The sequence below is a fragment of the Trachypithecus francoisi genome, unplaced genomic scaffold (genome assembly GCF_009764315.1).
Source record: "Trachypithecus francoisi isolate TF-2019V2 unplaced genomic scaffold, Tfra_2.0 Lachesis_group15, whole genome shotgun sequence".
Classification (NCBI taxonomy): Eukaryota; Metazoa; Chordata; class Mammalia; order Primates; family Cercopithecidae; genus Trachypithecus; species Trachypithecus francoisi.
The window spans coordinates 77,777,825-77,799,397 of NW_022681460.1; the positions used below are offsets into that span (position 1 = coordinate 77,777,825).

At 41.6% G+C, this 21,573-nt stretch overlaps 1 protein-coding gene across 9 annotated transcripts in view; it reads left to right on the top strand.

Annotated features, from left to right (window-relative positions):
- The first annotated feature begins 2,672 nt into the window (after positions 1-2,672).
- Positions 2,673-21,573, top strand: part of REPS1 (RALBP1 associated Eps domain containing 1) — an 86,798-nt gene continuing 67,897 nt past the window's right edge. For 7 of the 9 annotated variants that reach the window (XM_033235294.1, XM_033235301.1, XM_033235295.1 and 4 more), the window contains exon 1: positions 3,078-3,405. In XM_033235294.1, coding sequence (XP_033091185.1) covers positions 3,253-3,405 — 153 coding nt within the window. In that variant the 5' untranslated portion in view covers positions 3,078-3,252. Of the gene's footprint in view, positions 3,406-21,573 lie in introns of all 9 variants that reach the window. The other 2 variants (XM_033235296.1, XM_033235303.1) reach the window with 2 other exon arrangements.

The following is a 21,573-nucleotide window of genomic DNA, read 5'->3' on the forward strand; positions in this document are numbered from 1 at the left end:
CCCCTCCTCTCCCTTCCCTTCCCTCCTCCCTTCCCTTCACTTCCCTTCCCTCCCTCCTCTCTTCCCTTCCCTTCCCTTCTTCCTTTCCTTTCCGTTCTGTCTCTCCCTCCCTCCCTCCCTCCTCCCTTCCCTTCCCTTCCCTTCCCTTCTTTCTTCTTCTTCTTCTTTTTGATACAGTCTTGTTCTTTCACCCAGGTTGGAGTGCAGTGGCACAATCACTGCTCACTGCAGCCTCTATCTCCTGGGCTCCAGTGATCCTCCCACCTCAGCCTCCCCAGTAGTTGGGAACACAGGTGCACACCATCATGCCTGGCTATTTTTGCATTTTTGGTGGAGATGGTGTTTCACCGTGTTACCCAGCCTGGTCTTGAACTCCTTAGCTCAAGCAACCCACCCACCTCAGCCTGCTGAAGTGCTGGAATTACAGGCATGAGCCATCATACCTGGCCAAGAAATATTTTCTTAATAATAAAGAAATTAGACAGGCAATACAAGGTAATGATTTTAGAGTTGAGACAGCCTGGAGTTTGAGTCCCAGTTCCAGGTATTTAATAGCAACATGACTTACACAATACTTAACCCATTTTGCCTCAGCTTCCTAATCTGTCAAAAAAAAAAAAACCCTAGTAGTACCTACTTAATAGAGTTGTTGTGATTAATGCGATAATTAGTGTAAAGCTTTAGAACAATGCCTGAAACTTAGTAATTATTCAATAATTAGCTATTAAAAATGTAACAGATATATATGTAACGTCAGATAGTGACAAGTGTTATAAAGAAAAAGAATTCAGGTTGGGTGCAGTGTGGCTCATGCCTCTAATCCCAGCACTTTGGGAGGCTGAGAAGCGTGAGCCCAAGAGTTTGAGACCAGTCTGGGCAACATGGCAAAACTCTGTCTCTACAAAAACCACACACACAAAATTTAGCTGGGCATGGTGGCCTGGGCCTGTGATCCCAGCCACCTGGGAGGCTGAGGTGGGAGAATCACCTGAGCTCGGGAGGTTGAGGCTACAGTGAGCCAAGATTATGGCCCTGCACTCCAGCCTGGGTGACAGTGGGAGACCCTGTCTCAAAGGAAAAAAAAAAAAAAAGAATTCAGATAAGGGGATAGTGCATGGTGGGACTATTTTAGAGCAGCTGCTACAGGAAGGCCGCTCTGAGGAGGTGGCATATAAGCAGGGACCTGAAACCATGGGAGAGAATATGCCATGCCATGGCTTGTGGAAGGACTATTTTAGATGGCAGGAACAAAGGCCCTGGGGCAGACAAGGGCTGCAAGGCCTAGGAAAGGTGGCCGAGAAAAAGCAGCGAAGACAGTTGTGAGCCAATCCCTACCCCTTTGTGCTCTTCCTGTTTACACTTTTGGAAGGCAGCTGTCTGGGGGGCTCTGATCACTTCCTGCAGGTGCCCTGAAAGGCCACATGAGGGCTGCTGTAGCAAACTGAAAGTCTTAGAGATGGGAAACAAGCTTAATGGATAGTATATACTCACCTTTATCAAATACTACTAGTCAAGTCAGAAGATATTGACAGGTCTACAATCTCTTACCTTTCTTAAAAAATAGAAAGAGAATAGAATGCCTGTGACTGTGTACATATTAACATTCCAGAAAGGCCTGGAGTGAAATGAATAAAAATGGACACTAAGTGGCATCCATAAAGGCTAGAAATAGCTTCATGCAAGCTTAGTTTAGATTTTGCAGGGCAGGTTTTACTTCCAAAGGGTTACAAAAAAGTCTTTGGGTTTTCAGTGCTCTTTGAATTTTGCAATTACAGATAAATGACTGGGAACCTGTAATAATTTCCTCATATGTGTCATTTATAGGATCCGCACTCTGGGAAACAACTGGTAGAAGACAAAATAAAAACCAAAACTCTGTGTAATTCTGCCTTAGCTACCGTCTTTGAAGTATTTTATATTTGCCAAGTATAAATTCTTAAGCTATTCTACTTGAAATAGCTGAAGAATCCCCTCTCTGGGACAGGTGCAGATTAAAAGAGCGCCACTCCATGATTTTCATAAAGGAGAAAATAAGGAAGGCAGCCCCTGTGGGCAGCCCCGGGCCTACATGAGTTGATAGAGTTGACGGTATAAATGTAGAGTATTAAGTTCCCAGTGACCGGAATGACCTTGTGAACAAAGAGGACAACTTTGCCAGTTTTCCCCTCTATTCAGCATATTTTGTTTCTCAGGTAAACATGGCTTAAAGCACGAATGAGACGAAGCCTCAATGTTGCTGTCTACGTGGAGGCTTCCCGGATAGCCTGGACGTTCATAGCCCTTCAGAACAGATGGAAATACTGCATTTATCTTCATTTGTACCAAAAAGGTACAGATAGAATGATAATAACCTGAACAAGGCTCCCCTTTCAATCCAATTATTTAGACACTTAGGACCAGAAGCTGCGAAACATAAAAACTGCAACCCATATCTTAGTTATCTGGGCCTTAATGAGCTGCTGGCTGTTTCCCGCTGCACCCCCTTTCCGGGGGTCTTGCTGCTGAGGTCTCCGCGCAGAGGGCGGCTCGGTCATCCCGCCGCCGGGCGCCGGCCACCAGGGGGCGCTGCGGCCTCCTCCCTCTCCCGGGAGCGGCCAAGCCAGCCCGGTGGGTGTTTCTCTCTCCCTCTCGCGCTCTCTCCTCCCGGCCTCACATCCGGGTCTGGAGCGCGGCCGCCGCTGTCACTGTTGGTGCGGGCGCGTCGGGGCCGGGCCGGGCGCTGTAAATGGCGGCGGAGGGAGGCGGAGCGGCGGCCACGCTCAGCCCAGATCCCCCGAAACTTTAGGTTCGAAGCCCTACAACTTTCCGGGAAGCGCTGCCGCTCCGGAGGCGTGGACGGAAGGGGAGCCGAGGCGGGAAGTCTGGGGGAATCGGCGGGAGCCGGGGAGACTCGAACCCGCGGCGGGGGCGGAGTCCGCCAGTGCCTCGCGTCTCCGCGGCCCCCGCCTCTTTTTCTGCACCCTCCCCACGGCCGCGGCCAGGGCCGGAGCCGCAGCCGCGGGCGCGCGCTGCGCGGAGCCCGGGACTGCGCCGGGCCTCGCAGGCGGTGGCGCGCCGAGCGCAGCCGGGCCCCCTCGTCGCGACCTCTGGGCCCTGTTGCTTGGGCGCACCTGGCGCCTGTGAGGCCGGGGCCGGCGGCTTCGGGAAGCTAGCAGGAGGCCGGGCCACGCGCAGCCCCTGCCGGCCCAGGGTCCTGGGGCCGGGCCCCGAGTAGTGCATGCGGGGCGGGGCGGCCGTGAGCCGGAGGCGAAGATGGAAGGCTTAACGCTGAGCGATGCGGAGCAGAAATACTATTCAGATCTCTTCTCCTACTGCGACATTGAGAGCACCAAGAAGGTGGTGGTCAACGGGCGGGTGTTGGAGCTGTTCCGGGCCGCGCAGCTGCCCAACGACGTGGTCCTACAGGTAACGTCGCGTCCCGGGGTCGGCGGGCGGCTTAGGCCTGCAGTCGCCAGCCTCCGGGAGTGGGAGTGGGCGCCGATTCCTTGGGGACCGGCGGGGGTCTGGGTCGGGGTCCCCGCAGCGGGCAGGGGCCGCAGGTGCCCGGGTGGCCTGGACTCGCTCCGCGGCCGAGGGGGAGGGGATGGCTCTCAGAAGACGGAACTCCTGTGGTGGGGGTCTGAAGAGCCTCAGCCGGTATCCCCCACTACCCTGAGAATCTGTGCTCTGCACTACAAGAGCTACCTCACGTGAAGGATCTTAGGTTGTTAACGTGTGTGAATCCTAGAACCTGGCATATACAGAGCTTTTCGGATCCTGCGGAGTAGTGAAGTTATCAGTATGGGCAAAATGATTTTTTTAATTCTTGAATTAACCGAGAAGACGCGATAAAGTGAGTTTTACAGATTTAGGCATCGAAGAAACTTTTGTTAAAGGAAGCAAAATTCTTAGGGCAATTTTTAAAAATGTGAACTAGTGAGTAGTTTTACAAGTAGGCATACAAGAAGTTGTAATTATCTGTAGAACGTGTATATGAGACTGAACAGTTTTTTTCAACAGGCATTCGAAAGCATTTGTGGAACTTGCGGATTTGGGTTGGGAGATGAGTATTGAACAGCTGGTAGACAGAAGTGCGTGTTTTCCCTAATCTGAAGCCCTGGAGGAGCAAGCCCTATAGGTTTCAAGCATTCTTTATCATATCTGCTTTTAAAACAGAAGACTTTCTAGAAATTCTTATCTAATGTATGTGGTAAGCATTAGTGCTACTCTGTTTAATGATTCATAGCTGCTAGTAGGAGTCTGTCTAAACAGCATATTAGGAACAGGTTTTAAGCATTCATCTTTTATATTGATCCAAACTAGTTATCCACATCATCCACATCTCCAAAACTTAAAGCCACATGTGTAGGCGTATGTAGTGGACTGCAGAGCATTGGACCAGGGTTTTGAGGGCTGGGTCCTTGACCCTACTCTGCTGTTAACCAGCAATATGACTTTGGGTTAGGCACTTTCCCTTTTCAAGCATAAGTATGTTCATCCACAGAATGAAGGCAAATTTCTTCTAACAAAAATTCTGTGATGTATAAAAATGTCCATACACAGGCCTCTGTTTTAGAAGTTAGGTCCGCATTAACTATGACTAAGTTGAACGAGTTCGATCTTTTTACGTGTTCTTGTGTTTTATACTGCTTTTTTAAAACCTTGGGAGGGAAAATGTGGGGTGTCTTACGTGCCAGTGAAGGGCAACGAGGAGTCCCAATTTCATCCTGTTGAAAAGGGACAAATAGCAAATATTTTTGTCTTTGCTGGCCATATATGCTCTCTTGCATATTCTTCTTTGTTTTTGTGTTTACAAAACACAAATATGTAAAACCATTCTTAGCTCAGGGACATACAAAACCGATTCTGTGGTCTGCTAACGGAGGGTGCTGGTAGTGTGGTCTACGGTACTCTCCTCTTACAACTTTGGAGTAGGACTTAAAGATCTGATCAGAACATGCTCATTAATGATACTCTTTTTGCTCCTTTTGAAGAAATAAGAGAATATACCTTCAAGTTAGGATCTAAATAAAATTAAGGAAAAGTCTTCTCTATTCTATTTTGGTTTGTCTTTGAGGTGAAAAGGAGTTGAAATAAAACTTTCAATGTTTTTAATGATACACAAAGACTTTAGAACTTGAAATGTAATTTTTAGGACAGACACATCAGCACTAATGAATCTTTACTTGAAACATGTTTAATCCAATGCAAGTTATTTTTATGTTTTGCTCAATTAACATTCAAAAAATAAATTTCCATTGTCTTTTGGCATAAAGAGAGAGCTTAAATATTCAGGGTTCAGTTACAAGTTGGAACTCCCTGAAGCAGAACTCTACAGTAATGTATACTAAATAGCAATCCAGATATTTTGAAGGCAGTTTACTTAAAAATTGGTCTAAGACATAGACATATGAGACAAAAGGAGAATATGTGCTTACTTCCCTTAAGGGAGTTTGGGATTGTCTGAAAACAGTCCTCCGTTGCTTTCTAAGTGGGAAATGTGGGGAAGCTCATATCTATTGCTGAGTTCTCTGCTTAACACTGGGCTAGGCATTGCAGGCATCAGAAGAGGAGTAAGAAGCTCTTAAGGATCTTGTCAATTACAGGAGTACTCATGTATAACATAAGGTAGAATGTATGCCACAGGAGAGGTGCCAAGTGTTGTGTAAATACAAAGGCGATATGAGCAAGAAAGGCTTTTTGACTTAATTCAGATGGACTTTAAATTAGGGTGGAGTGAGGGGAGTGGAATTATGAGGGCTTCCAGGCAGAGAAAAAATGTGATCAAAAGTGGAAAGTGTAGGAGCATTTTCAAGGACTAGTGCTTTCAGGATAACGGAACATAAAATTAGAAAGAGGCCATATTAGAAAAGACTCTGAAGAAGGGCAACAGATACAATATTTCAGCAGGCAATGGAGAACCACTGAAAAGTTTCCGACTTCGAGTGGCAGAGAGGCTAGGGAATGAGACTCTTTTAGTGGTCTGGATTGGGTGCTAGGTCATGGACTTCCAACCAGGGTGACAGCAGTAGAATAGAAAGAGACTGGATATGTTATTGAAGGACTGCTGGGTAGCCAGTATATGAGGTGCCTTGTGGAATAATGTTTAATTGAAGCCAAATTTTCAAGGTTGGATGGAGAGCTTTGAACTAATCGTGAAGGTAACAGGGAGTGGTAGATTTAAAGAAATGACTCATAAAGCAGTGCTTTAGGAGTCATTTGTCAGGACCACAGGAATTAGAGGAATAAAACTGTAGACTTAACTTGGGGGCTGATTTTGTATGGCAGATACGAAGTGAGAAACTGGGCCAGTGGTACTCAAACATGGGAATGAGGGTAACAATGGGGAAGGGGCATTTGGCAGTGTCTAGAGACATTTTTGATTGTCATAACTGGAGGGGAGAGAGCAGTTCTACTGGCATCTAGTGGGTAGAGGCCAGAAATGCTGCTTGACATCCTGCAGTGCACAGGACAGCCTCCACAGGAATTATGTACCCAAAATGTCAGTAGTGCTGAGACTGAGAAACCCTAACCTGGAATATAGTGGTGGGAGTGGGACAAACATGAGATATGGGCCAGGCATAGTGGCTCACGCCTGTAATCCCAGCACTTTGGGAGGCCAAGGCAGGTGGATCACCTGAGGTCAGGAGTTTGAGACCAACCTGGCCAACATGGTGAAACCCTTTCTCTACTAAAAACACAAAATTAGCCGCATGTGGTGGTGCATGCCTGTAATCCCAGCTACTCTGGAGGCCAAGGCAGGAGAATCACTTAGAACCTGGGAGAAGGCGGAGGTTGCAGTGAGCTGAGATCGAGCCACTCACTGCACTCCAGCCTAGGTGACAGAGCAAGACGCTGTCTCAAAAAAAGAGAGAGAGAGAGAGGTGGTAGAGATAATGAAGGTAAACTTGAGAGGCCTGGGTTATTTGGCAGTGTTTTGGTGAGAGTACAATGGGGCAAGGATTATTCTTCGTTACACCACTCACAGTTAGAAAAGGGGCAGGAAGAGGGCTTACTTTTCAAAAGAGACAGTGATGAGTTTGGTTTCAGACATTTTTAGATGGCAATTCAGATCTCTTGGAGACAGTTGGAAGTGGGTGGAGATTTGTCCTGCTGGTTCTTACAGCAGTTCAGGTTCAGGTGTTTGGGATCTTTTCCTCTGTTTTGCTCACCTGGGACGGGAGACAGTGTCACATAGACTGGGTATGCACATACATATCAGGACCTTGGTTGGTACAGTAGTTTACAGTGTTTGTTAGTAAGAGTTAGGAGGGGACTGAGTCATCTGGGGACGTGAGTGTAGAGAACAAAGAACACCGAGCCCAGAACCAAACGAGGAAGGAGCTGGCATTTATTGAGTGCCTATTACGTTCCTTTGACCAGGCAAATCATTTTCATGGAAGAACTCATTTGATCCTTGCAACAACCTTGTGAAGTGGGTGTTATTCTTGTTTATTTTTGTTTTTTATTTTTTGTTTTTATTTTTATTTTTTGAGACAGTCTCGCTCTGTCGCCCAGGCTGGAGTGCAGTGGTGTGATCTCGGCTCACTGCAACCTCCACCTCCCAGGTTCAAGTGATTGTCCTGCCTCAGCCTCCTGGGTAGCTGGGACTACAGGCATGCGCCACCACCATGCTCGGCTAATTTTTGTGTTTTTAGTAGAGACAGGGTTTCACCATATTGGCCAGGCTGGTCTTGAACTCCTGACCTTGTGATCCGCCCACCTCAGCCTCCCAGAGTGCTGGGATTACAGGTTTATTCTTGTTTACTAACTAAGAACTTGATAGCAGAGAATTTAAATAATTTATTTGTGAATAGTTCGTATCTCTCCCTTACTATTATTCACGTACCAGCTCTTACCTTCTCTGGTCATGTGGTTTGGGGGCAGGGTAAGGAATAAAATTCAGTTGGTCTGATTTTGACTTGCCCACAGTTCTTACGAACAGTAGGGATTTTGGAATATTTGATTTTGAGTTACGTATCAACTTCCTCCTTTGCATAGTAAGTAGTTTAATGTATGATGATGTCTCGAAACACAGCCACTTCAGAGAAAGAGGGAGATTCTTGTAGTTGGTATCTGGGGCACACACAGATACAATTTTTCTTTATTACAACTGTCAGATGTTTTAAGGTGTGCTCATTATACTTGCTTTGGAATAGCAGAGGAAAATCTATTCTGAGTTTAAGAGTTTGTTTTTGAAGACAGAATGTCAATAGATAAACTGAAGGAGTGGATGCTTTGTAAAATTATGCTCCATGCCACATAATAGCAAGATGAGGGGGAGAAAAATCTGGCTCATAGGATTTAATCATGAGGAATTTTGCTGTCTGCTGAGCAAGACAATATTCAGTGTTGTGGCTTAAAAGTCAGCTTTTCCCAAAGTAGTTTATTTTATTTTTTAAAGATTAGGAAAGATGTACTATTTACCACACTAATCAGAATGTTTTCTTAGCTTTCACCAAAAGCTTCTGTTTGGGAAATGTCTTAAAACTTCATACAGACTTTGAATGCATAATAGGTTGATAAAAGGTTCTAGTACTAACTGTTCTTTCGTTGAGGTTTGTAAGCAATGTACCCCGTTAATGAAGCTGAAAATCTTTAGATCATTTGTGTTGAGCAATATCTTGGTAGAATATTTGAATAACACACATAAATTTAATGGGGAAAAACAATAACAGTGAAACAAACCATTTTGTTTTTCTCTTGAAACTTGTTTAAATCAATTACAAAATCTGGCATTAGTGATAAGTTTAAAAATAGGAAAGCAGAGCTCATTTACGTGTTGAAAGATATAAACTTAATAAGTCTCGGGTTTGTTATTCTGGAGTAGTGGTTTTTAGTACTGAATTACTAAAATAATTGTAATAAACTACAGAAATAATAAACTAAAATAATTGTAATAAACTACAGAAATAATCTTGCCTTAATCACTTACCTATACACAGTTGAAAAAGATACTGTTTGTGAAAGAAGTCACAGTTAATGTCTTTTTGTAGTGTCCTATTTATTTACTTTTAAAATTTCTGTCTTCTTGAGTTTCATATGTTAGTTTCAGTCATTTTGTTTGTTTGTTTGTTTGTTTTTAATCAATAGCCCAGAGTTAGAGCTTTAGTATATTGGGAATTCATGCCAAACATTTGATGGAGCGACACAAGAGCATGAGAAGGTGGTATGAAGAGCACTAACTGTGGCAGGCAAGTTCCAGTCCTGGCATCAGCTAACTTTGTGACCCTGAACAAATTACAGAATGTCTCGTTTAGCTATGGGATTGGGTTTTCATGATTTCTGACTCAAATGAGACTATCTTTGTGTAGGAGCAGCTAATCTATTCCAGACACACCCCTTTAAAAGTAGCACAAAGTCTTGTGGTTAATTGCTCCACTATCTTGACACTGGAACTGGATTATCTGACATTCTTTGAGGACTATAAAGAGGAGATGTATGTATACAAGAGGAAACTGATGAAAGGGTCATAAATCCATGGGTGCTTAGTTCTTCAAGGCCATGAGAATTTGAAATGGGTGATAAGACTTGTCATTTCTGATGTTTTCCCTTATATATGTTTTATTTTCTGTAGCCTTTTCTATTGTAGATGCATCTGCGCTCATCTTTTCCCTCTGTGTAATGGAAGTTAAACCATATACCACATTTCGTTGAGATTTGATGAATTCTAAGACTGAGGCTTTTTAAAATTAAGAATACTACATCACTTCTCCATTTTGTTTCAAGAATTAGCCATGTGTTGAATTTGGGGTCTATCTCATTAAATAATGAAGCCAGAATTTTATTAGTCTGTCTCTTTTGGGTTGTTGATTCCGTTGAGATTCTGGTGCACACACTGGACATCTGCTTAGAAAACATAGTTCCACAGAATTTTGCACTTAATTTGTGATTTCCAGCCTTCCCCTAATTGAGTCAAGCTTATCTTATGGCCTTCTACATTAATTCAGTTTTAAGGAAGAGCAGGCTGACCTAAGAAATGCTAAACATTTCTCTGTCTTAAATCAGTTTTAAATATTTGAACTAAGACTTCCTTGTGGCTGTTCTTTGTATACATGCAGTGGTGAAGGATCAAGCCATCTTCTCTGACTTGTGCCAATGTCAAAAGGAAAAAAAACTGGCCAGGCATGGTGGCCCGCACCTGTAGTCTCAGCTACTTGAGAGCTAGAGGCAGGAGGATCACTTGAGCCTGGGAAGTCGAGGCTGCAGTGAGACATAGTAGACATAGTAGTGTCACTGCACTCCAGCCTGGGTGACAGAGCAAGTCTCCATTACACCCCCCACCGCCTCCCCCAATAAAAGAAAAGAAAGAAAGAACTGTGTACAATAATAGAGAATCATTGGGTGAGGAGGTAGTGGGGACCTACTTAGGTGTAAGGGAAGGCCCCTTAGAGGATGCCTGGATGAAGGGTCAGGGGAGGGAGAATAAGGTGTTTCATATAGAGAGAACTGGGAAGGGCCTGAGGCTGTGAAGAGGGCAGTCTACTCAGAAGCCTGTAGATTGTCCTGTGAAACTATGGACAAGAGGGGAGAATGGCAGGGACTGCATAAGGCAGGCCCTTGTACTCAGTGAAAAGGAATTTGGATTTTAGTGGAAATATGCGAAAAGTTTTTATTCAGGGGTGTAGCATCACCTGAATTTTATATATATATATATATATTTTTTTTTTTTTTTTTTTTTTTTTTTTGAGATGGAGTCTTGCTCAGTCGCCCAGGCTGGAGTGCAGTGGCCGGATCTCAGCTCACTGCAAGCTCTGCCTCCTGGGTTTACGCCATTCTCCTGCCTCAGCCTCCTGAGTAGCTGGGACTACAGGCGGCCACCACCTCGCCCGGCTAGTTTTTTGTAATTTTTTAGTAGAGATAGGGTTTCATCATGTTAGCCAGGATGGTCTCTATCTCCCGACCTCGTGATCCGCCTGTCTTGGCCTCCCAAAGCTGAATTACATTTTAAAAGATCATGCTGACTGATATATGAGCAAAAAGAATACTGGGGGCAGCTGGAAGCAGATAGACTAGTGGATATGCAACAGTCCAGGCAGCAGACAGCAATGTCTTAGATTAGCGAGGTGGCAGTAGGATAGAGAGCAGTGGACATATCCGAGAATTTTTTAGGTGGTAGAAATAGGAAGGCATAGTAATGCGTTGGATATGGAACATAAGGGAGGGGAAAGAACTCAAGGATGTTGCTGGAAGCTGCCGCTATTGTATGGTTGGAAGAGGAATGGATTTTGGCGGGGGTTGTTTCAGTGGGAGGGGTAAGGGTGAATTCAGGAGTTCCCCTTTTGTCTAGTTCTCAGAAGCCTGTAGATTGTCAAGTAGGCCTGTTAGATCTATAAATCTTGAGGAATTCAGAGATACTTGGCCTAGATATGTCATTTGAAGATTGTCACTATGTTAGTGACATTTAAGGTAATGAAAATGAATGAAATAATTGAAGAAAAGATAAAGAAGAAAGAAAGATTGACTAGAATTGGAATCCTGAGGAATGCTGAACGTTTCTAAGTTGAGTACACTGGCAGGCCTCTTGGAAGGAGGCTAGGAAGCACACAACCAGAGTGGTACAAATTGGGAATGTGTAATGTACAGTATTATCATGTCGTGGATGCCAAATAATGCAGGTATTTCAAGGGGGGTGGGTAGTCAGCTGTATTGGGTTTCACTGAGAGGCTGAGAAGATGTGGGCAGGAATGTGGCCATTGGATTTGGCAACCTGGAAGTTATTAGTAACTTCAGTGAGCCAGTTTCAAGGACTAGTGTAGATGGATGCCAGATTTGAGTGATTTGAGGGATAAATGATGGCTGAGGAACTAGAGGTAGGGTGTATAGATAGCTTTGAAAGAAGTTTGCCTCTGAAAGGGAATAGATACAGGGTAGAAGCTAGAGGTGTATGAGGATATAAAGGAAATCTTTCTGTTTGTTTCTTTTTGAGTGTGAGAAATTCTGCAGAATGATTTTAGTTGTTAGGATTGCTAAGATAAGGGAGATGAGAAGTCCTTGAGAAAGCAGGAATGGTCAGGATCCTGACTGCACAGGGTCCTTTGATAAGAAGGGGATACTTCCTCAGTGTTTTTGTTTTTTTTTTTTGGTTTTTTTTTTTTTTTTTTTTGGGGGATGGATTCTCACTCTGTCTCCCAGGCTGGAGTGCAATGGCGTGGTCTTGGCTCACTGCAACCTCCGCCTCCCGGGTTCAAGCGATTCTCCTGCCTCAGCCTTCAGAGTAGCTGGGATTACAGGCGCCCACCAGCATGCCTGCCTGATTTTTGTCTTTTTAGTAGAGAAGGGGTTTCACCACGTTGGCCAGGCTGGTCTTGAACTCTCGACGTCGTGATCCGCCCACCTTGGTCTCCCAAAATGCTGGGATTACAGGCATGAGCCACAACTCCCGGCCACTTCCTCAGTTTTAATAGTGGTGGAGAAAGAACAACATGGTTACAGAGGCAAGTAGGAATATAGATTTAGTGGGTGGAATATAGATTTAGTGGGAAGATGTTCTGGCCTAATGGCTTTTATTTGTTTTCTACAAACTGAGGCAGGATTAACAGTATAGTAGTGACATAAAATCTTAATATGAAAGTAAGAAAAAAAAAAAAACTTACATTAGTTTCAGAGAGGCCGAACATACTTAGGAATAAACTTAAGAAAAGAGTCACCAAGATTTTTGTGTTAAACACTACAAAACAGAGCTGGGCACAGTGACTTACGCCTGTAATCCTAGAACTTTGTGAGGTTGAGGTGGACAGATCACTTGAGCACAGGAGTTTGAGACCAGTCTGGGCAACATAGGGAAACCCCTGCCTGTAAAAAAAGATAAAATAAATTAGCTGGGTGTGGTGGTGTGCACCTGTGGTCCCAGCTACTTGGGAGGCTGAGGCAGGAGGATGGTTTAAGCCTGGGAGGCAGAGGTCAGAGAGACCCAAGATTGTGCCAATGGACTCCAACCTGGGCAACAGAGCCAGACCCTGTCTCAAAAAAAAAAAGGAAAAGAAATGAAAGAAATAATTGGGCTTTATTAAATATTTTTAAAACTTTTACACTTCAGAGGATACTTAAGAAAGTATAAAAAGATAAGCCGCAGATTGGGGAGAAATGTTTGCATATTATAAACATGGTAAAGGTCTTTAATCTAGAATATATTTGAAAAATCTTACAACTCACTTATAAAGGAAAAAAAAAAAAACTGGGCGAAAGCCCATTCTTAGGCTTAAGCCCATTAAATAGGTATTTCACCAAAGACGACGATAAGAATGGCCAATAAGCATATGAAAAGATGCTAACATCATTAGTCATTAGGGAAATGCAAATTAAATCACAGTGATATACTATCACGCACTGACCAGAGTGGCTATAATTAAAAAGACTGACAATACCTAGTATTTATATTGTTAAGAAACTGGAACCCCTAGGCACTTCTCTTGGGACTGTAAATGACACAACCACTTTGGGAAACAGTTTGGCTTTTTCTTAAGAAGTTAAACCTAAATTTGCCATAGGAACCAGCAGTTCCGCTGTTAGGAATCTGCCCAAGAGAAATGAAAATACATGTAGAAATAATGGCATGTACATGTCTGTTAGCATTATTCACAGTAGTCAAAAACTAGAAAACAATTCAAATATCCGTCAAATGGTGTTTGAATACATAAAATGCGGAAAACTATTCTGCAATAAAAAAGAAACAAATTAGTGATATATGTTATAACAAACATGAATGTCAAAAACATGGCTCTGGGCAACATAGCAAGACCCTTTCCCAAAAAATTAATAAATAAAATTAGCTGAATGTGATGGCACCCGCATATCGTTCAGGCTATTCTTGGAAGGCTGAGGAAAGAGGATAGCTTAAGCCCAGGTGTTTGAGGCTGCAGTGAGCTGTGTTCACGCCACTACAGTCCAGCCTGGGTGACATAGCGAGACCTCATCTGTAATAACAACATGCTGTCAAACCAAATACAAAAGAGTACATATTGTGTGATTACATTTATATGGACTGTTTACAAAAAGCAAATCTATAGAGATATAACAGATTAGGGGTTGCCTGAGGCCAGAGCAAGAGAAATGGTCTGGAGGAAAATACTTGGGTGATAGAAAAATTCTCAAATTAGATTGTAGTGATAGTGCTGTATACACTCTATAATTTTCTTAAAACTTAATTGTGTATGTACGATGGTTGAATTTTATGGTTTATAAATTATACCTCAAAGCTATGAATTAAAAATTACAAAATAGTCATCTAGGAGAATGTAAAGGTTGAGTGTGATGGAGAATGAAGGACTGTGTACTGCTTACATAGTTTAATTACAAAACTGCAGCATAATGTAATCTGGCATTCGATAAAGGATTTAAGTTTTGAAAGATGATATACTGATAGATTTTTACATGTAGAGATTGCCATATCTCATCTTCCAAGATTCATTAGAACTGAGTATATTTACATTACATTACATTAGCATCAAGCTAACATTTATTCACTGTTCTGTGTGACAGGGACTGCTCTGCGTGCTTTTGTATGTGTTGTTTTACAAGTACATTATTTATTGACCTTAGAAGGGGCTAAAAATAATATGATTTAGAATGAAGACCAGTTTCCATCTATTGACCTTTAGTGGTATGATGAATTTTTGTACACTTAACTCAGATATCTTAATATTATGGGAAATTACAGAAATATAATACTTCAAAGAATAATGCGAATTTGAAGTAGTCATGACTGACAAGTATTAATTTTAATGAAATAGTGGTTTCAATCTACAGGACTATTTTGGGTTGCTTTGTCCACTGGAATAATCACTGTTGCTCTCATAAATCTTTTGGGGGCCATTCTGATGTTACTTAAAGGGACTGATTGGGTGTCTTTGTATTTTGAAATAGCTGTATTCAATCTGAGTTTGCATAAGTAGCTAGATCTTGGGCCCAATACTCACAATTATAAGTGTGTTCCTTTGGAGAAAAAAATAGTTGCATAAAGTGATTATTGCTTCTTTTTGCCCATGAGTTATGCAAAATGTTGTACGTGGAAATAGAAGTAGCTATATCCTTGAAACAAGAAATTATTGTTTGGAAACTAAGAGTATACTAGTTTTTCTTGGTGTCTCATTTGTGACTAGAAGGATCAGAGGTTTGACTTCAAAGTGTTTAATGATACTGTATGTTAATAGCTGATTTAGAAGAATGCATATTTTTTCTGAAGCACTTCATTATATTCCATAGAAAAGTAATTACAATGCCCTCGTAATTTTCTGTGTCAGCAAGTATTGAGTGTAGTCAATAATAGCATAGACTTTGGAATATGACAGTTCTAGATTTTGAATCTCCAGTTGGTGCTTATTAACTTCTCATCCTTTGTAAGTGCTTAACCTCTCTTGAGATTTCATTTCCTCATCTTTAAACTGAAGCTAATACCATTTCTGGAGGTTTTGTTTGTTTGTTTGTTTGTTTTTTTGAGATGGAGTCTGGCTCTGTCTCCCAGGCTGGAGCGTAGTGGCACAATCTCTACTTACTGAACCCTCCGCCTCCCGGGTTCAAGCTATTCTCCTGCCTCAGCCTCCTGAGTAGCTGGGATTACAGGCCTGCACCGCCACACCCGGCTAATTTTTGTATTTTTTAGTAGAGATGGGTTTCGTCATGTTGACCAGGCTGGTCTCAAACTCCTAACCTCAGGTGATCCTCTGCCTTGGCCATTTCTGAAGTTTTAATACTACCAAACTGATAGTGCCTGGTTCTTAGAAGGTGATCAAGTAAGTTTCACTCACTTAAGCTCTGCTGTATATGAGAAAACACAGAAGTTTTTGAATCTTGGCTTTAATACTAGAGAAGATTGTCTGTTGTTCTTCAAACCTAGCTTTATACTTTTCATTGATTTTGTTGGGTGAACTTCATAATGCTTTCCCAACCTTTCCATTCTGTCAGTAAGCCTTTTGTTTTGCCCTTTCACTGGATAATTAATTTGAGGGTTTGCTCTCTTGAAGTGAAGTTTACCACTAGAGGACTCAAATAATGATTCTGAGGTTTGGAGCCTACAGAATGGTGATGCCATTAACATGGAAATAAAGAAGCAGAGGGCAAGCAAGGTAAGGGGTTTGGGAAGAAGATAATGTGGTGAATTTTGGATGTGCTGAGTGTGATGCCATGTTCCTTCCTTCTGGGCAGCAGAGTTAGGTGGACATTTGAAAGCTTGAGAGTAGCAGCAGCTGGGTGGCTTTAGAAGCGTGTGCAGACTTGGTGGTGGTTCCTGAATGAGGTCATTCACTAAAGATGAGGAATGCAAGCCTAATTTTTTTTTTTTTTTTTTTTTTTTGAGACAGGGTCTCACTCTGTCACCCAGGCTGAAGTGCAGTGGCATGGCATGATCACGGCTCACTGCAGCCTCAACCTCCCAGGCTCAAGGGATCTTCCCACCTCCGCTTCCCAAGTAGCTAGGACTACAGGCACATGCTATCATGCCCAGCTAATTTTTGTGTTTTTTAGCTGTTAAACTCCTGGACTCAAGTGAGGATTACAGGCATGAACCATCATGTCCCGCCTTAAAGTCTTTATATTTGAAATGTCCTTTCAGAGTTAATTAACTCTGAAATTGTCCCAGAGATTTAGGTTTCTGTTTTCACTTAAGACCTCAGGAGTTTTCTGAAACTTTCTTGAAACTGTTAGGAAGGCCATGTGGGTATGGCAGTATAATATCTCTTCATCTCAAATTAGGTCAGCCTCCAAAGACTTGAATCTTGGATATTAAACCCAAAGGCACCTTACATTTTAAACCCGTAACACATTTGGACATTTAATACAAGAGGTTTTAGCTATTTGTATAAGCAACCACTAAACACCTGGACGCATAGTAATTGTGTTTAGCTGAGGAGTGAGCCTCGAAGCTGAAGAATCTAGCCTGCCTCTTCATGTCAGCATCTTATTGCGGCTTTGTGATTCTCATTTAACACAGGATCTCATTTAATCCTTGTAATAAGCGTGCCATTTCATTAATCTTTATTAATAGGAAAATGTATGCTCTTACGATATTCGAGAATTGATAGATTCTTGAAGGTTTGTAGACAGATTTCTTGAGGTTTAGTTATCCTGTGGCATTGCTGTGCCATTTGTTCAGAGGATGGTTCTATTGAATTCCTATTCTCCATATATTCAGAATTTTTTTTTCAATTTAATATCCTATAATTACACTTTTCATTAATTAAACAAACACCATTAAACACCTGTTGTGCTCCAGAATCTGTACCTAGGGCACTCGGTATGCAGAGGTGAGTGAAGGAGACACGGTTCCTGTCCTCCTGGAAAACCGAATCTTCTGCTCTCCAAGGGGTCACTGTGCCTGTCTGCTTCATGACTGTATTCCTAGCATATTGTCAGTAGTGAATATTTGTTGAATGAGTGAACGTGATTTATCTTTTTTCCCCAAAAATATGTTTGCTTATCTCTAACCTTAATGTACGTTGCCAGCCAATTCAAACGATAGTAATAATTAATGCTGATGTAGTGCCTACTGTATCAGCATTGTTTGTGGCCCTTTATATATGATAATTCATTTTAGTTTCATTGATGTGAAGTGGACACAGTTTATTATCCCTGTTTTTGAAATGACACAGGATAAGTAACTTCTCTACGATTATACAGCTAGTAAGTGGTAGAGGTGGGATTTAAGTAGTCCTGCTTTAACCTACTACGTTCTATGTGTGTTTCATGGAGGCTTAAGAGTGAAAGTCAGATTACTTTCTGACAAGCTTGTGTATTACTCCTTCAAAAATGTTTTCTTATTCAGACTTTGACTGATTCCCAGTAGAATTTTTTACAGTCTCTGTATTATTGCTGAGGTTTTATTAAACTTACTGTATTTTTTCTTCGGATCCAGAGCAGATTCTTCCTATGATGAATTATTTTCTACATTGAGATATTTACAGACTAACTCATTTTATAGTCCTTTGGTTCCTTCATAATTTTTATCACAGGCTTACTTACCTAAATCTGAACCATCAGGTTGTATCTCTGGAATGTTGTATCATCTTTCATGGAATTAGAAAGGTCTTTGAAGTAATTTTTGAACTTTCACTTAAAATACCATGCGTTTTTTGTTTTTTAGTTTGACCTCCTACTTGAACTTTTTCCTGATCATCCCAACCAGATACCCCTCCTTCTGTAGTCTCCCAACTCTGTTCTGTATGTTTGCACTTGTATACAATTTGTACTTTAGGTTATTCTTTCTGTGTATCTTTTTCCCTTGATAGGTGGCAAACAATTTGAGGGTAAGTTTTATTTAGCTTTGTTTCCCTTATTATCACTTTGTTCCTATTAGGTACTCACTCAAAGCCTATTAGACTGCTTAGCTGGTGCTTTAGAACTTCATTCCTCATCAGTACATTGATGGGTCCCCGCCTAACCTCTTCATTTTATCATACCACTTAAAAACTTCCAAATTATAATTAATGAGTTTTTTCCAACAGTATGGAACTCTGAGAACAGACTGCATAGTGCTTTCAATTAGACTGTGAATATTCTCGTTAATACTTTTAAAATTGGTCAGGTGATGCTAGTCAAACACACTGAGCGTGCATGCTAATAACTTTAAGGAATTGTTACATCAAGGCTGTTCTCTTAGTTTTTTTTTTTTTTTTTTTAGTGGTATCATGGCTTACTTTAGTAGTAAACTCACATGCATTTCTCTGCCCTGCAGAGGCATAATTTCCAGTTGTTGAACTTGACAGTGAGCAAGCACTGGTAGACAAGCATGTAATCTAAATAAGAAAACAGGTCAGTGGAGTTTCTCATTTAATTTAGTTAACTCTTTTAGAGAGAAGGTATAGCATTCCCATAAAATGAAGGGTGATACAGAGAGCATTTCAAATCTGAGTAGTCATGCGTAATCAGCCTTAAAAGCTTCTGCCAACCCACTGCTACATCTCACAGGCTTGTTTCTGATTATTCTCCTAATAGGGACTTGGTGTTCCCTCCCAGCAAATCTGTTTTTCTGTTTCTCACACAGCTTTTACTTGTTCTTTATCTATTCTTTTTTATCATGTAACTTCCCTCATCTACAAGACTCTGTCCTCACTTCTGTGCTTATTCCTCCCCCCCTTTTCACAACATGGCTTAATTGACTTTTATAGGTTTTGGAAATTAATTTGAACAACTTCACTCTCACTGAGACCAATTTCCCTGCTGCCTATCCTTTTATATATGTTTTGCACTGTATTGATTTTTGTTCATTTATGCTGTTTCTTGCTGTGTTTATGCCATTGCTTGGCTGCTTCTCCAGTGTCTCTCTATCCCAGCAATATTGTGAGCAAGTTGTGAATAAAACTCAGATTTCTTTTCTTTCATGATGTGCAGAACAGCAGAAACACATAATAGATGTTTAGAAAACATAGGCAACTTTTTGGGGCAAGCCATTTGCTTAGCCCTGCTTTGCTGTGCATTCATAGACGTGATTGGGATGATGACTTAAGGCAATTCTGGGCTCCTCACCCAAGGAAGTGAAAAGTGGGGGTGGTGAAGCTTGAAGCCTTGGATGTTCCACTGCCTAGCACTATGGGTACTCTCTCCCCACCCCAATCAACATTCTGGGCATGAGAAGAGAAGGAGGCAGTAAGAACAGGAACAATAGCACAGAATTCTCTGAGCTCTGACTTCGCTGCTTTGCTGACAAGACATTGCTGCTTTCCCCTCCCTCCCTTTCAGAATCTTTTTCCCTTACCTACCCCCACTTTTTTTATATATAGCAGAGTAATTGTAAGAAATTTTTTTTAAAACTGTGAATTTATTGGCAACTAAAAAAATAAATTATGGTAGAATCTGGATACCTTGGCACTATAGCATATACTTTTTTTTTCATAAAATATAATGAGGCACAACTTCTACAGAGTTCCAGTGTGCCTGGCTGCAAGTGGCGGCCCACAAGTCAATTTAGAGATGCGGGTGCTGGGTTGGGTGATGGTACACTAACAGGATTTCACACATTCCCTAGCACAGGCCACTGAGACATGTGCCACGTCAGAATTACAGATTGTACTACTTGTCATTAGGAATAGTAGAAACTACAAATCTTAAACCTTTGAAAGCTAATGACCCACTGTATTCTCTGCTTTCATTCAGAACACTAAAGAATTAATGGCTGGTGGAAGGGAGCTTATGGTTAGATTTTCTGTTTACCACCCACAGTTTTGAACCCTGAGAGATAGAAATCTTTTACTTCCCTAAGTACATTTCCCTCTAAGATTTGATTCTGGAGTGAATCCAAACTTAGTGTTTCTTGCTGGCACCTAACAAATGGCAAAAAGGGAATTGTCATAGTTACTAATTGTATTGTTTCATGGTTATTTTCTACATAATGTTCCTTGTTGCTTCTGGTGTTATTCATTTGACCCTGCACACCCATCTAGCTGCCTTCCTATTTTTCTTCTTCCTTTTACTGCCAAATAACAAATGACCTGATTTCTTCTCTACTGCCTGTACCCTGGCCTATTCTTAAGCACTAGTAATCTAACTTTTATTTTTATTTGCTGATTTATCTTTTGAGACAGGGTCTTGCTGTGTCACCCAAGTTGGAGTGCCATAGCACGATCTTGGCTCACTGCACCTCTCTTACCTGGGCTTAAGTGATCCTCCCACCTAGCCTCCCGAGTAGCTGGGACTACAGGTGTGCACCACCATGCCCGGCCTTTTTTTTTTGGTGTTTTTATTAGAGATGGGGTTTTGCCATGTTGGCCAGACTGGTCTGGAACTCCTCAGCTTAAAAGCAATCTGCCTGCCTTGGCCTTCCAGAGTGCTGGGATTTTAGGTGTGAGCCACTGTGCTTGGTGTAATTTAACTTTTATATTCCCCCTCCTTTTTTTTTTTTTTTTAAAGCATTCTTAAAGTCCGTTGTTATCGTAATCACCAAATTCAGTGACCTTTTCTTAGATCTTATTCTGTTGAACCACTTTCCTTGCAATTGGCAGTGAATCACTTCATGTTGGATATTGTCTCTTCTTGTTCATCATGGAGCTGAAATATTCTGTCTTTAACATCCTGATTGTCTTCCTGCTGTCTTTTGGAGTCAGCTTTGACTCATCTTTTCCATTTATCTAACTTACAAAGTCCTTCAGATTCTCTTTGAAAGGACTTAGCCAATCATTCTTTTCTGTTCTTAGCGTTACTCTAATCCAAGCTCTGAATGCCTCATTGATAAACTACTATAGTGGCCTCCTAAGTCTTAAGCTTTTCTGTAATTGCTAAAGAATAGATTAGTGAATTATAAATTATGTGATACTCTTAAGAAATGTTTGGTGAAAATTAGTGTGGCATTTAGAGCCTTCATCATCTAACTTCGTTGTACCACCTAGCCACCACTACAGTCCCTGAATTGACTTATTGGCACCCTGAATTGGATTGCCTCTCTTGTTTTAACTGACCAAAAATCTACCAATTCTTTAAGGGCTAGAGATTAGGTACTTATTAAAAAAAAAAAATCCTAATTCACAGTAACCACTCTTTTTATTTAATTCTTACAGGGGTCGAGTACTAATTATATAGCACCTATAAGAGGCCAGGCATCAAGCTATTTGACATATATTTAACTTTACATTTAGAGATAGGTATTATTTCAGTTTTTCAACTGAGCAA